Raw genomic sequence first — 16358 nt, 5'->3', positions numbered from 1 at the left:
CTTGTGCACTTGCATAGGAATCCACTTAAAATAAGACCTTTGAATTGTTGAATTCAAAATAACAATAATTTTAGACTATTTTATAGATAAACTCAAAAGTTAGGTAGATCAATGAAAAAACACCCAAATTAGGGACATAGTTTTTGTGTAATTTCGTAAAAACGGAAAGATAATAATATTTGAAATTATTATTTCATATTCACTCTGTCGGTTTTTTTATCATGGAAATATTGGATGAATTTTTTTCTTCTTCAATTTTTTATAGTTCTGGTTACGCAATCAATATGAAATTTTGCACAAGGCTTCAAATTGCCATTCTACATCCATATGTGATTTTTCATTCCGATGAAAAGTGCAGTTTTGAAAACAGCGAATGCCCATATTTACGGAATGTTTTTGCTCATTAAAGAACTAAACCTGAAATTTTCTAGGATTTTGCGTTCGAGAGTTATCTTGTTTACGGACGCACGGACAGAATCGTCATCAGTGTGTCGAACCTTATCATTTGAAACCATACCCGGCTCAAAATTCAAAACTTGCAGTCATTGTAATGAAATTATAGGGCGATCTATCATGCGCTCAAAAAAAAAAAATCTTAGAAAGGGGATGAGAATAAAAAATTCTGTAAATGATGAGCTGAAGATCTTATTTATTAAGAAGGAAAACTTGGCAAATAAAAGTCTTTTAAACATCTAATTATTTATAACAAATGCCACACTGATTGGTCGTAATCCATATAAAACGAAAGAACAACAATTCAATTATATACATAACGGGAATATTTACACAATTAAATTCATTACCAATGTATTCGTTTGGAATTCAATTTGCTTATAGAAACTAGTAAGTACATCTTATGTTATTATAGAAATCACATAATGTAAATAATTTTTCAAGTCAAGTTCTGCTATAAGTAAATGACCACTATTCCATAGAAAGTTTAGAACAGACTGTGAAATACCTTTGAGAATGAAGTGATTGTTCTGAATAAAAAATTTTATTTGATATTGCTGTGATTAATTGTTTAAAAAAAAACTTTGATATATATTTTTAGTAATTATTCACCAGATTAGTACCTTTAGTTTTCCTAAAAGTGAAGATTTTGTATGTACTAAATAGAAATATCGTATATGGTCGAATGATATGTAAATTGGTATGTGGAATGTTGGGCAGTTTAGAATGTTAAAACTACTGAATCAAAATAGTGAAATTAGTGATGACATAATTGAAAATCATGCTTTCAAGTCCATCAATATTTTGGAATTTTTTGAAATTGAATGATATCTTCTAATAAGATTATCATGAAATTCATTTTAGTATGGTTCTCCAAAATACCATATTCATGGAATATTTTTAGATCTGAAAGCTGAATAATCAAATTCAAATGACTTCTTAATAACATATCTATTGGCACCTTAAATAAATTGAATTATGCAAAGCTACAGATTCAAATACAGTCAAAATATATAAAATTACTATAAAAATTGTATAAATAAAAACGAGATTCATTTGTTTCACGATCATCTCATGAAATAATGTCAGAGGATCAGTATACTTGGGACTTTCAAAACTGAATATTAATTTTCAGGTGATTCAACAATCAGTATTGATATAACAATGAAATGTTCTCCACATAAAACACACTATGCAGAAAAAATGATCATTACCATGTTATATAATTTCAGTTACTCATCTTAAATAACATAACTGAATATATATGCAGTGAAAACCCTAAAAATTATGTTTACTTTCCTTTCCTATTTTCAGAGAATTCTTTCGCTATAATCTGAATTCTAAGAACACATTGAATTGTTTAGAACTATTTTAAATTCCAAGATTAGTTTATAAAACTATATTATAAATTAATATATGTATACTCAAGATGAGCACTAAAATATTTATTACAAAAAGTAAAATAATTACATAACTGTATGTATGAATTGGCAGAGTGATTTAATCATTTTTTAAGAATTTAAGATTCAATTAATCCTGCAAAAATTCATTACACTTTTAATTCAATACAATTTGTCAATGAAATATTTTTTTAAGATGAGACTTTTGTTTTCTTTCATGAATTTCTCTTGCTAACATTTGAAAAATTCAAATTCAGGTATGAAAGTTATGTACACTGCCATTAATAATAAGAATAATAATAAAAGGAAAATTTTTCAATAAAACTTCTTTGAAGTAAAACAACAGATTCTGTAGAATTGACAAGATTGTGTATCACATTTATTATTTTGAAAGTGAAACGTTAATACTATATTGCCCTGACTTTCCTTTGTAATAAAATAGATGTCTTATTATCATCGTATTGTTGTGCTTTTATATACATGAAAACTCCAGTTATAACTATAATTGTACCTAAGCCACTGAGCATTGTTACTGGATTTCCAAACATTAAAACTGATAACCATATCAGAAATGCTCTTTTTGCAGTATTAGCAACACTAAAACAGTAAATTAATATGTATTTTGTAAATCAAATAAGGAACCTTTTATTCTATTGTAATTTTATATTTTTCCCATAACTATTATTATGATAATAATTAATTCTAACTAATATAAAATTGAGTAGACTAGAATTCCTTTTAGTTAATAAAAAACACTTACCTATGAGTCACTGGGCTTATATAGTCCATCAAAACATAGGCTGTGATGCTTTGAAAATGGAAGAAAACTCCATTTAATACATAGTAGAAAGTAGTACTAAATGTCACATCTTCAGTATTGTGAAGATCTACTAGGAGTAATGATGCAGGTATTTGTACAATGATACTGGCAAGACTGGTATAAAACTGTAATTCAGCAGGTCTAAAAAAAAAATTTACTCTCAAAAATGTCAATTGGTGAAAAAGTCAAATTAGACAAGTAATCACAAAAATAGCAGTTTTGTTCAGATTAAAGTTTATTATTTTCATTTAGAAATTTAGCTTATAACTCCCTCTTTTCTGAAATTCAACCTATTCAAATAATTCACGAAATATTTTATATATTAATTAATTGATAAAAGGAACAATATTATTTTATATACTTACGTATATTTGAATTTATCTCCTGATATTAACATCTTAGAATAAACATTTTGTAAACATTCTGTTAAATTGGTTGCCATTGCCGCAATAAATCCTCTAATCTCAAAACTAACTTCATTAATAGAGCATAATGCAAGTCCCGACATTACAGGCAATAAACTCAGATTAACATATAAACCAGTTTGTTCTCCTGAAAAAGTACATCAAAATAATTTCAGTAATATTTGTCATATTTTGAGAATGAAGTGTTACCAAGTATGAATCTGGAAATTAATACTGTGAACATGGGTGCTGAACTCTTGATTGTCTCAGTGAAACTTACAGCTACATAATTCAATGCTACAAGACCTAAGACCACAGTTAAAAACCTAAAAGAGAAAAATGATTTCAATTTCAAGCTTCATTCAATCATCTGTCTTGATATGATTTGTATATAATACAGCAGCTGAATTTGTTTCCACTAAAAGATGAGAATGATGGTTATAAAACATTTCATCTACCTTGTGCAACCCACTAGCACCATATGCCTATAAAATCCGGGAGGTTTATGTAATCTCTGATTAGGTTTGTACATTCCACAAGGAAAATATAGCTGTAGAAATCCACATGATGCAGTTATTAACATTTGACAACCAGCTTAAAAAAATTAAAATCTTCAAAATTATTGATAAACGCTTCAATCATAATCATACCCAAGACTGTGGGGTTTCCATTCAAATATGTTAATATATATTTATTCAAAAATAGTGTACACCCACTAAAAAAATACCATAGTAGGAGGAAAGTGATAGCTCTCAAGCTAGAGAGTCCATTTTTATTATGTTCCACCAGCTCTGAGCAATTTTCAATTATTTTTATATGGTTGTTTTTGACAATGGTTTTTTCAATTTTCTCCATTATTTGATTTGGGGATTTTGTTTTGAATATAATAACATTGGAGCTTGTGGTGATGAATTTATTCAATAGTAAAGAAAAAATATTTGGCTATTTAATGAAATGGTTCAAAAATTTAAACAATTTGCAAGAAATACTTCATAAGTGTTTGATGTGATGATGAAAACAAAACATTGACAGGTGATTTACCATCATAGAGTTAAATATTCATGAGAATTTTTTCTAAATCTTTATGATGAAACATACATAAAATTGAACGGATATAATGGATAATGAAGAACTCTCGAAAATCTTCACTTTTTTTGATGTACCAAATGAACCAAACCATGCAATAAACTTATTTCCTAATTTTTTCTCTGATAGTTCATTCTATGCATTTGATTTGTATCCCTTTTTTAACCTCAATTTGAAAATATATTTTCGTATCGTTATTTCTATCAAGATCTGTCTTTTACAAATGTTTGATCAATTCCAATATTTCTTCAATACATTGATGTTTATTGATTTTAATCCATTTAAATGATATAGCTACAGTCATACACTACACGTATATTGGATTTCGTCGCTTATCGTTGTTACTGTACTTCTGTTAAGTACTGCTGGGGTTTCTTGATGTCTTGCGCGGTCATCAACCCTGTCATATTTTGTAAATTAAATACCAACATCGATCTGTGATTGGTGAATGGGGCGAGGATTGCCTGGATTTGGAGGTTCTAGTTTCCCAGTGTCTCCAAATTTGTTTATTCCTATAAAATGTGAATGAAATAAGATACTAAAAGAGAAGAGTACATTTCTCAACTGGATTGAGAGACTCTAAGATGCAGAACAAGGGAGACAGTTTTGAACAGAAACGAATTGAAATTGAGACATGGCTTCAAAGAATGGAATCCAGGCTAGCTGTTTTGGCACCTGTAGGTCATACTGCGGATGTATTGGAAGTACAACTTAGGGAACAAAAGGCCTTACATGCCGAATTACATCATTTCAAAGCACAAATTGAAGCTTTTCAACTTTTAACTCAAAGACTGATAACTGCCCATCAACATGAAGATACTAGCCGATACAAGAAGGTATTTGAAAGCAAGTTTATTTTGCTTCTTTTGCTTTTAATTTGCAGTTTTTAAGAACATTTGAGACAATGCTGAAGCATCAAGAACTTCTTGTTTACAAAAAATAGCTTGTCTTGTATAATAGGACTGAAATAGTAACATCAAAATTGTATTGACTCTTCTGGACAATATTTGAATGGTGTGATATGAATTCTTTATGAACAACTGTAGGGTTTGTATTACTTTAAACATTCATTAACATACATTGATGCACAAACTTTCTATTCAGTTTGTGTTAGGGAATAGATCAGATATTTTTTTATGAAGAGATGTTTCAGTTTTAGCATAGTATTTGCTTGGAGTGATTCATTATTCCCCATACCTACAATTTTAAGCAGTTTCCTAGCTGAGTCAACTTCTGCATTCGCAGAAATTAATCAAAATTTGCAGTGTTTTCGCTTCAAATTTTTGAACCACCTAACTAATCCACAATTGTGTTTAAACGCTTCCTGTCTCGAATCTTCAAGCACATTAATGCTTTGTTTTGTGTTTTTTTTTTTTAGATTGCACTGAATTATATGTGTTACAGGCTAACAACCAATCTAACTTTCACTTTTTCAAGTCTGCAGAATATATTAATCAGCATTATACTCGTCTCGATGCATGCATCATCAATAGAGGGAAACTTTTGCACTCGGCTTTGAGTTCTCTCCAAAATCTGGACCGATCTCTAGATAAATTTCTTGCTTGGTTAAGTGAGGCTGAGTCTGTCGTGGAGACTTTAGAGGGTGAAGTAGAATCGAGGAGAGCCACACAGCAATTGAAAGAATTGCAGGCGGATATCGAAAGGCAGACTACGACTCATGCTGCTTTGAAAGCTGCTAGCATGACACTTTTGGGATCGCTCGCACCAGAAGATGCTTTAATGCTTCAGTTAAGGGGTGACGAGATGGAACGTAGATGGCAGGTTAGTCTAAATTGTTCTGATTTAGAAACTCTGAGATATTTTGAGAAGGTTTGGCTTTTTTTGTTTCTTTTTCTAACACAATGGTTATTGCATTGGTGTTCACTCCGATTTGATTTTAACAATGCTTGATTCACTTGTTTTGTTATACATTTTTTTTATTCAATAGTTTCAAAATTTAATTGAAAATTATGTTCTTTGATACTTTGATGGAAACAGTTGTTAGGTTAGTTTGAACTATAAGAGTTTTAATTGGCTCTAACGAAGATACACTACTGTGATTCTCAATGCTCAGGCCGGTTAGGGCAAATATTTTATGAGAGAAAATAATAAAATGTGCATTTTGTTTGGTTTTTATTTCCAATGATAATACTTGAGAAGAACTCCCTGAAATTTTCATAGGTGCTTATCATCGCCATTAAGCTTTTAGTATGGAATGCACAGCTGTATCAATTGATATTTATACATTCATTTTTTCAGGAAGTAGATAATAAAGGATGCTGAAAAATGTATGCATGTTATCGCGCTTGTAGTGTTATTATTATTATTATTATATATTTTGGATAATTGTGCAGATTGAACAAATAAATCGCCATAAATGAAGCAGAATTTGATAAAATATTTCATCATCATTATTTATTTGAAGATCATGCTGAGACAGCAGGTCTTTTTTATAGGTTTCTAGGCCAAAGGCTTCGGTAAATGATTTACTTACCGACGCCTTCGCAATATTACATCTAATTTCACAATAAGTAAGAACCGAAAATAATTTCCATATATACATATTTATTCATAAAATTATTTAGATATTGAACAAAAACATTAATATTGCATTGTGTAGGTGTGGAATTGGTATTCTCTGAAACTGATCTAACTGAATTATCACTTTTATATAAACGTCACTTTTGAAATGAATATAATGAAATTTGGGCAAAGAAAAAGAAAGGACATTATATCAAATTAAAAATTTAAAATTATCTATCTCAGAAAACAATTATGTAATTGTCTTCTTTTGGTGAAGTATGCTTATCATTTTTATTATTCTTTTTACAGTATTTCTGAGATCATCAAACTCAGGTCTTGAATATTTTAAAACTTTATACATATTTACTTCATCATCATTAACAACTATTGTAAGGAATATAGTAGAATTTTGCAAGGTTTATAGTTTTACATTATTATTAACTATAAAGATAAACCAACTTCATTGATAAACCTTGTTGTTTCAACACCTGTATGGTATACATTTGCTTTTTTCTTTTTTTGCATTAAGCATTGCTAACAATACTGTTTTCAAATAAAAAAGAATTCAATTTCCAAGCTAATTAGATAAATGACATTAAATTTGAGTTGAGTTGGAGATTATCAACCTCAAAAAAGTATATGTATTTCTTCCATCCATATTTTGATATAATTCAGTCTAATTACTTTGTTTTCAGATGAGTATATTTTCAATTGACTTTTTTTTTACAATAACCAAATTCTTTATACTTGCAGCAGAGTTCTGAGTATATATGTCGTGGAATATCCTGACTTGATTTCTTTCTAGGCTTTGAAAACGCACACATCTGACCTCAAAAATCGTTTAGAACATAATGCAGATTATTGGGGTGCATTGCTTCTTTCTTTGAGGGAATTAACTGAATGGGTAATAAGGAAGGATACAGAATTGGGCTTGGCAGCCCGTCAAGATGATCACAGAGCATTCAGACAACAACTGGAAGATAAAAGACCTCTGGTTGAATCTAGTCTGAGAAGTGCCAGACAATTTGTGGCTGGTGACCCTTCTAGCGATTTGGCTAGGAATCTTCGTAGGGAATTGGTTAAGTTGTCGGATAAATGGAATTCTCTAATAGATAAATCTGACAAATTAGCAACTAGATTGGAGCAGAATAATGCAGTGAGTATAATGAAGTCAAAGTTTAGTCAGAAATATGTAGAAGGAACTAAATTCTTAGTGTATAGAGGCAAAACAATATCTTAAATCCAAGTTAACGAAGTATCTTTGTCATGTTATGCATCATTAAAAGCATTTTTAGCAGAGTTTTCTTATAGAAATTAAAACTCCTCACTATGAATTTGGAAGAGGCTTCTACTGCTGTTTCTCGTCTTGAGAAAGCAACTTTGAGTTGGAGTGGTCCAAGAAGTGCTGCTGAAGCTAGAGAACTTCTGAAAAGCTTAAAGAATCTTGAAACTCAACTTCCTCCTCTGCAAAGATCACTGGAAGAAGCTCAAATGCAGGCTGCAACTCTCAGTGGTTCTTTACCAAACAATTTAGCGTCTCAGTTAGAAGATTGTAGTGCTAGATGTCGAGCTCTGCAGAATGCCATCAGGGAGAGAAGGGAACAGTTGACTAACAGTACTCAAGGTGTGAAAAATTGAAATGTGGTAGATTTAGTTTTGTAAATTATAATGATCTTTTTTTGGAATTAACATAAATTAAAATGACATTGTCAAGTATTGTATCTTTCACGTGGCTCCAAAGAAAAAAGTCTAAACGTATTAAATCATTAGATCTTGGTTGCCAATTGTGACCTCCTCTTTGAGAAATAACAAGGTCAAGAAACTTTTCTTATGAAATTGTAATTGTTTCGTTGCTTGTGTGGCAAGTAGTGCTAACTTATTGGAAATTAACGTGGTCCACATTAATGTCTTCCTAAAGTGACCATAAAAAAATCTTTCATCATAGCTGAGGATGAAGAGGCTTTACAACATCCATTCTTGGATTTTCTGAGCCTGATTGCGACAATTCAGCTTATTTACGTAGTTCCCTAGGGGAAAATGGGCCTAATCATTGAAAATGATTTTTCGATGACAATCCAGATCAATTTGATGCATTTCAAGGACCCAATCAGCGAAGATAAGACATTGCTGGTGATCGACCAGCTTGAGTTCTTGTGTTAACTGAACTTTAGCTTTATGACCTAAAACTTCCTGCAAAATACAGTGTAATGTCATTTATGGAATGTCTTATTCCCAAGATCGATGAAGAAGCGACTAACCTGGGTTTTTGTCACCACTATAAGCTACAAGCAATATTTCTCAGTGTTCTTGAGTGACGTACATAACATCGCTAACTTATCCCAACAACTCAAATTTTTGCATCAGTTTCACTATTGCCGGCCTAGAAGGTCCATCACGGCGACCCAAAAATGTTTTTGGTTTTGCAAGATGTAACTGCAAAATTTTCACCAATTTTTCAGTGAATCTCAACAATTTCCCTGCGTTGTTGAAGCGTGTATCATTCCATTTTCAGTAATGGCGTAGTTTTACTCGAAAAATGACAACTTAAAAAAGTGATAGCTGCCCAGATTTACATTTCACTGTGTAGTTCAAGAAAGATCTGAAACTGACTGTTTTTTCGCAGGAGCTGTTTCACCAGGTCCTCCAAGCGTTCAACCACCATGGGAAAGAGCATCTACGCCAAACAAAGTGCCATATTACATAAATCATAGCACAGAAACAACACATTGGGATCATCCTCAAATGCTAGATCTAGCAGCCCACCTGCTCCAACTTAACGAAGTTCGTTTCTCCGCTTATAGGACAGCCTTGAAACTGAGATCACTTCAGAATAAACTCTGTTTAGATTGTGTACCGCTCATGACTGCATCGGAAGCCTTCGATTTGCACGGTTTACGCGGGCAAAACGATAGAATTCTGGACATAGCCGATATGGTTCTTATTTTGAGAGCGATTTTCGAAAGTGCAGCAGCCGAACATCCTAATGTGGTGGACATTCCGCTTTGTGTCGATTTGGCTTTGAATTGGATGCTGAATGTTTACGACAGTCAACGTACTGGACAAATAAGAGTGCTTAGCTTCAAGGTGAGTACCATAGAGTTTCCTCCCCCCTTGGTTTTTACATTTATCTTATAGAAAACATTTATATTTTGGTTATGTTGGTTTTCTATTCAAGGTCGGTCTTGTTATACTATCCAAAGGACACTTAGAAGAAAAGTATAGATACTTATTTCGGCTGATAGCCGATCCTCAGCAGAAAGCAGATCAAAGAAAGTTAGGTTTACTTTTACACGATGTACTTCAAGTTCCCAGGCAACTCGGTGAAGTAGCTGCCTTTGGTGGTTCAAACATTGAGCCAAGCGTTCGGAGTTGCCTAGGCGATAGAGAAGATTTAGAAGTTACCCATTTCTTAGCTTGGTTGAACCAGGAACCTCAATCATTAGTATGGTTACCAGTTTTACACAGGCTAGCTGCAGCTGAATCTGCTAAACATCAAGCAAAATGTAACGCTTGCAAGCAGTATCCTATAGTAGGGCTTAGATATAGGTAGGAAGTTGCATTAATCATTATAACTAATAAGGACGAGTGATTAGCAGATTTGGTGAATAATTTGTGTTTTATTTGAATATTCAAGTCATATTAAGACTATGACAAATTTTATTCACACAGAACAACTAGTTCCAAATAGAGTATAAAGTACTAAAACCAGAATTATTGGAAGAGATTAATTTCTAATATAAACATACGATTTTTATAGGATCACCCTGTATATTTTTTGCCTCTTGAAATGATTGAGAAATACTGATTATTTTTCATGTAATGTTCCCTTTACCTAAATGTCATAATTTCCGAGTTATAGCTACATTTCCATTATTTTCACTGAAGTTAAAATAATACAGATGCCTATGGCTGCTACAAAAACGACCTTGACTTTTCAATAAATTAGGATTGCAAAGTTTCAAAAATAGCATGGTTTGTTGTGTTGAAGTAAAAGGACAACCATACAACATACCATTTTGAGCATCTGATGTAATCGCCTTTACTGTATGTTATTTAAAATTCCTAATTTTTCTACTACTCAAATGTGAACGTATCCCAACATGAAACAAACATTTAAGAATTATTTGAATTAAACGATTTTAAGCAATCATAGCCATCTAAATGTATTATTTCAACTTCTCCAAAATTATGACATTTAGGAATAGAGAATGACAAGAAACATATTGACTTTTTCTATGGGATATCGAAAAAAGAAAAAAAATTATAGGGAGATCCATCTGACATAACAAATTTCATTATTATTCCGGAAAAAGGAAAGATCTGACAACAATGTAAATATCATAATCTTGAATATATCACAAGATCCTTGCACACCAAAATTTATACTAACTGACAATGAAACTGCAACACAGTGGCGACGCCAGCTTTCAAAAATAGGGGTGGCCAAGAGGGGCCCGGATTTTTTTTGGGGGGGCCAATTACAGCAAAATTGAAGTTCTGCTAATCTTTCAGTCTTGGTATGTCAAATTTTAGGGGGGCAGCAGAATTTGGGATATTTCCATCATCTGTGCGGTTAGATGTTCCCGATGTTTCGGCAAGCGTTCGCCTGCCGTCTTAACCTAACATATAGTCCATCGTCAATATCTAGACAACAATTAATTTTTGTTACTTAAATATTGTGTCGTTTTTTGCAAGTTTTTAAAATTTTACAACCAACCAGCTGTTGGAGGAGGTCCAAAGCCTAGAACATGTACGCGGAATTTATCACCAGCTAAGTGAATTTGAAAGAGGTCGAACTATTGGTCTACGGGAGGCGGGGTTGTCATTTCGAGAAATTGCTAACCGCACAAACAGAAATCTACTGTTATGAGATGTTGTCAAGCGTGATTTGATAATGCCTAAAATCGAAGAATAGTAGGCACCGGACGTCGAAGGGGCACAAATGAAGTTCAAGATCAACGTATAAGACTTATAGCCATTAGAGACCGATTTGCGACAACTCGACATTTGCCTGATGAGAGGTTAGGAGAACAACGCCATCCTGTGACTGTCCGTTTTACCGCCGGATAAGGTCTTTTGGACTGCAGCATTATCGACCCCCATCTTGTGTTACCTCTGACGTCGCTGCGTTACCTTCAAGAAATAGTGGAGCCATATGTTCTCCCTTACCTCAACCAGATTGAGTATCCAATATTTCAGCAAGATAATGCCCTACCTCATATTGCCAGAGTTAGTGTAAACTTTTTGGAAGCGACTCATGTGAATCTTCTGCCAATGCCGCCCAGATCTTCCGATCTTTGTCCATAGTGCATGTTTGGAACATCATGGGTAGTAGGCTTGGAAATTTACCCCAGCCCCCACGGACTTTGGCGGCTCTGAGACATGAAGTACAGGTAGCTTGGCAAAGTATCCCTCAAGAAGTAATAGACCATCTTATTGCATCAATACGGATACGTGTTTGGGAGTGTATAGATAATTGCGGTGGACAAACATATTAACAAATTTATTAAAAAAAAATTGAAAACTCTTCGTTTTTTCTCCAAATTTCAATCATTTACTCCTTGCTATACTATATCTGTTTTACCAAAAAAAAATTAAAATTTAAACAGCTCCTTCTGGGTGTTACAGTTTCTTTGTCAGTTAGTATATAAAAATCGTTTGATCCGTTTACTAGATGATTAAGATTTTTCATACTTAAATCTCACTCTGTATACAAGAAAAATTAAAAACAAAGACCTTTATCAAATTACAACACCATTTTTAATTATGGATCATTTCTAGGTGTCTCAAATGTTTCAATTTTGACATGTGTCAAGCTTGCTTCTTTTCTGGACGTCTGACAAAAAGCCATAAACTTTCACATCCAATGCATGAATATTGCGCAGCTACTACTTCAATCGAAGATATGCGCGACTTTACAAAAGCTTTGAAGAACAAGTTCAAAAGTAAGCGATACTTTATGAAGCATCCTAGAGTTGGTTACCTCCCGGTGAGATCGGTACTGGAAGGGGATGAACTAGAGAGTCCAGTGGCGTCACCGCAACACAATGATATGCACTCAAGACTGGAAATTTATGCTAGTCGTTTAGCAGAGGTAGAATTGAGGGCAGCATCTCCTGATGACGAACATAGATTAATAGCTGATTATTGTCAGTCTTTGGAAGGTGCACCTGCAAGTCCTGGGCAGCTTATGATGGTAATTGATGAAGAACAGAGGGCGGAACTGCAAGATATGATCAGGGAATTAGAAGCTGAAAATGTGGCTTTACTACAGGAATACGAACAGCTGCAGAGGGGAACTGCTCCACAACCTCCTCAACAACCTCAACATGATGTTCTGGCTGAGGCAAGACTCCTGAGACAGCACAAAGGACGGTAAGTATTATGCTTTGTTTTATCTTAATCGAACTATCAAACTCAAGCGTTAACCACTACAATTGTTGAAGGATTTATTTTCTCTAATTCTGTGGAAAATCCGTTCAAATCTGCCATACCTTGTAGAACAAAATCGTGTGGGGTTATTTCAGTTCCACACAGATTTTATGTTTATATTTCATTATTATATCTTAGTACACGGAACTCTCCTGTCACAGATTTATCTATTATTTGTCAAATTCGTAATGCAGAAAACGGTTCTGTCAACCATGCAATGCAAAAATCACTAAACGAAATGCCTTCTGCATTATTGTAAATGACTAATTTAATTTTTATTTTTTATTTCATAGTTTGGAAGCTAGGATGCAAATCCTCGAGGACCATAATAGGCAGCTTGAAGCACAATTACAAAGATTAAGGCAACTTTTAGATGAACCCTCGACATCAACATTACAAACTCGAAGTGTTACTGCTTCCCAACTCAATCAAGATAATCCTGGTAGAGTAAGTCAACCTCCTCCACCTGCAGATCATCGTTAACAACGCACATAACTGTCTTTCCCCAAACCATATCGCCACAATGCTTGACTATCATATCCAGTTAGAGTGATTCGGAATAGAATGAAATGAATTATTAGAGAAAGCTTTAAATGTGAAGATGTCACAAAGAATCTTCCATGAAAATTCGAATGGACTGATAATTTGAGAAGTCTTGTTCGGTATAATTCCGTTGAAGCTGAAAATGTTGAAATTGAAAAAAGTAGGGTAGGAATTGAATGTGAAAGATAATAATAGAAATGAGTATTTAATAGTGCTAACATTTGATGGGTATTGCTTTGTTTGAATGTTGGTTATGGATGATCCTTGGATACCCAAAGCATTAGACAAGTTTGATAATTGCATTAAAGTGAAACAATGCAACAATCAAAACATCTGAGTTCCCTTTCAATGTTGTAGTGGGGATGGTGACAGTTGCTGCCTGCGCTAGCGCTGCGGTTTGAATATTAGTCGCTCTCCAATAGGTTAGGAAAATTTTATTCAATTTTATCCCCACTTCGACATTGAAAGAGAACTCTTGTTTATTCGATTTCGTATCACCCAGATGCTTTGATTATTGCACTATTCTACTGAACCACAAGTATTCTCTGGAATAACTTTATGAAAGGAAAAATGAGGCTACTTGATGGTTACTAGAAAAGTTAATATTTGTGGACATATCCCTCAAAGAGTAGCGCTAACCGTAATTCAACCGTAACCTCAATTTTCCTCTTAGGTTCGGTTAGGTTCGGTAACCACGCCCACTCGGCTTGGCAGTTGTCATTTTAAGTTTTAGGTTATCGTTTATGACCTTTTTCATGACATCTAACTAAGATGCATAGAAAACCTGGCGTGTCTACTTATACCTGTAAAACTTTCAGTCAAATCAGGAGATTTTTCAGACTTATGCATACTTGATTTCGAGGAATCAAGTCTGTTGCAGATGGTGCATACAGCGTTTATATTTGATATTTCTCGCGATTCTCGACTCTCGAGACCTTTGAGTATAGAATATAGTATTATATATTGTATGCTCGTGACAATCTTTTATACTCTGAAGAGCGCCACCTTACAGAACTCTTATAAGCAGAACACCAAAGCAACAGGTGTAATATCTCAAAAAGTCTGAAACAAAATCGAATCAGTACACACACCAGGGATTCTGTGCATCTTACATCTAACACTCAAATTCAAAAAAAACTACTTGACCTTGGAGTTTGGCCATTTCAAGGTCAAGTAGATTCTTTGAATAGGGAATTTACATTTTTTTTTACAGAATCTTATTCTTAAGTAAGACTTAATTCCTTCTTCTTTGTATCTCTTTGCACATCTATATTTTATTGGATTATTGAGTTGAGTTCTGTTAAGTGAACAGCAGTGATATCGACTAATCTCAGTTCAACAGCATTTGACCCAATCATTGAACAAACCATGTAGTTTTGTTGAATCGAAGATAGCTTGGCTCTTACAACAGGGCATCGAGACCTCTATCTTTAAATCTTTTTGAAGCATCTTCATCGGAAAGCATTTAGTTTCAAAACCACCAGTCGATTGAGCAGTGGGATAAATGCCTGTGACGATAGTGTCAATTTTAACATTTGGGGTTCCTTGAATCGATGTGGGAAATATATGACAGCATGAATATAGTAGAAAAACATTTATCATGACTGATGAAAGCTTCGAAATAAGTGATTGGAAGTAAAGGATAAAATTAAACTCTAGATAATACAAGAAATATTGCATTTAAGTAGATTTGTTGTTTTAGAGGAGAAATAATAGATGATAACATTTTCTGTAGCAATTCCCGTCCTATATGTTGTGCATAACCGAAGAATCTAGGGAATTCAATTAGGAAATGAATGGAAGGTTTTTTGTGGCGTTTTATACTGAAAATAGATCGAAATTCGATTTATTGCATTTTATAAGATATATTTATATTGATTGATTCTCATTTTTTATATTTTCGAGAGATTTGTTTGATGAAAAATATACTGATCAATTATTTATTAGTTATACTTTTATTGAAGTATATAATATACATATCATCCAAACATTGTGTTTTTTTACATTTTCCTGTGAATGTCGTTATTGTTCTTGCAAGCGAATCATAGTATAGAATCACAACAATTGCCTGATATTGTTGTATTCCTTTACTATGTGCTTTGTTTCGGCACCATCTACAGCGCATGAATTTCTACTGTTCGTTTGATTAGATGACAGATCTTGAAATGGTGAATAGCCAAAAAAGTTGATACCCGACTATAGCATCAGATTTGATCTTAACAACTTCAAAATATTTATACTCTGAAGGTGTTAAAATATTGTTGAGGGTTCTGTACAAAACCAGGAAGGGAGATATATAGAAATAAAGAGAACCCTCACATCTATTCAGGATTATCGAGAGAGTTAAGAACATGAGTGACATACAATTGAACTTCACAACTCGGGTTTGAATATGTAAAAATTGACTACAATTTTAATGTCAGGGTCAAAAATGTCATCCAAAGAAAATGGAAAGACAACTTTATTTGCTGAAATTCTGATTATATCACAGCTATCGAATTCAAAATAAATGGTATTGAATTGAAATCAAAAAGATATCACTAATAGCTACTCATTATGAAGTTTCCAAAGCATTTTTCTTTAACGCCAAGAAATGTAGGTATTGTAATTCCTCCAAATTACCAAGGGGGTGTAACTCAGTGGTAGAGTGTCTGCTTCGCATGCTGAAAGTCCTGGGTTCAAATCCCAGCTCCTCCA

At 33.3% G+C, this 16358-nt stretch overlaps 2 protein-coding genes and 1 non-coding gene across 5 annotated transcripts; 2 read left to right on the top strand and 1 right to left on the bottom strand.

Annotated features, from left to right (window-relative positions):
* Positions 1-679: 679 nt before the first annotated feature.
* LOC123678541 (solute carrier family 35 member E2A-like) lies at positions 680-4355 on the bottom strand. Its single transcript, XM_045615623.1, has 6 exons — positions 3728-4355; positions 3536-3671; positions 3288-3403; positions 3039-3225; positions 2614-2814; positions 680-2450 (listed from the first exon to the last, which is right to left on the bottom strand). Exons 1-6 carry the CDS (start codon positions 3930-3932, stop codon positions 2261-2263), a joined length of 1035 nt encoding a protein of 344 aa, XP_045471579.1. The 5' UTR covers positions 3933-4355; the 3' UTR covers positions 680-2260.
* A 20-nt stretch (positions 4356-4375) lies between these two features.
* LOC123678538 (dystrophin) lies at positions 4376-15649 on the top strand. 3 transcript variants are annotated; one of them, XM_045615618.1, is made up of 8 exons: positions 4376-4999; positions 5601-5945; positions 7492-7842; positions 7998-8310; positions 9310-9770; positions 9862-10232; positions 12468-13061; positions 13412-15649. In XM_045615618.1, exons 1-8 carry the CDS (start codon positions 4748-4750, stop codon positions 13599-13601), a joined length of 2877 nt encoding a protein of 958 aa, XP_045471574.1. In that variant the 5' UTR covers positions 4376-4747; the 3' UTR covers positions 13602-15649. The 3 variants fall into 3 exon arrangements, with proteins under 3 accessions (XP_045471574.1, XP_045471573.1, XP_045471576.1); XM_045615617.1 differs by having other exon boundaries at positions 5568-5945; XM_045615620.1 differs by lacking the exon at positions 5601-5945 and having other exon boundaries at positions 13412-13804.
* Positions 15650-16286: 637 nt separating this feature from the next.
* Positions 16287-16358, top strand: Trnaa-cgc. The gene has a single exon. It is a non-coding gene; the product is annotated as a tRNA-Ala (tRNA).

Source organism: Harmonia axyridis, chromosome 4 (assembly GCF_914767665.1).
Source record: "Harmonia axyridis chromosome 4, icHarAxyr1.1, whole genome shotgun sequence".
NCBI lineage: Eukaryota > Metazoa > Arthropoda > Insecta > Coleoptera > Coccinellidae > Harmonia > Harmonia axyridis.
This window is presented reverse-complemented; position numbering and strand designations above follow the sequence as displayed.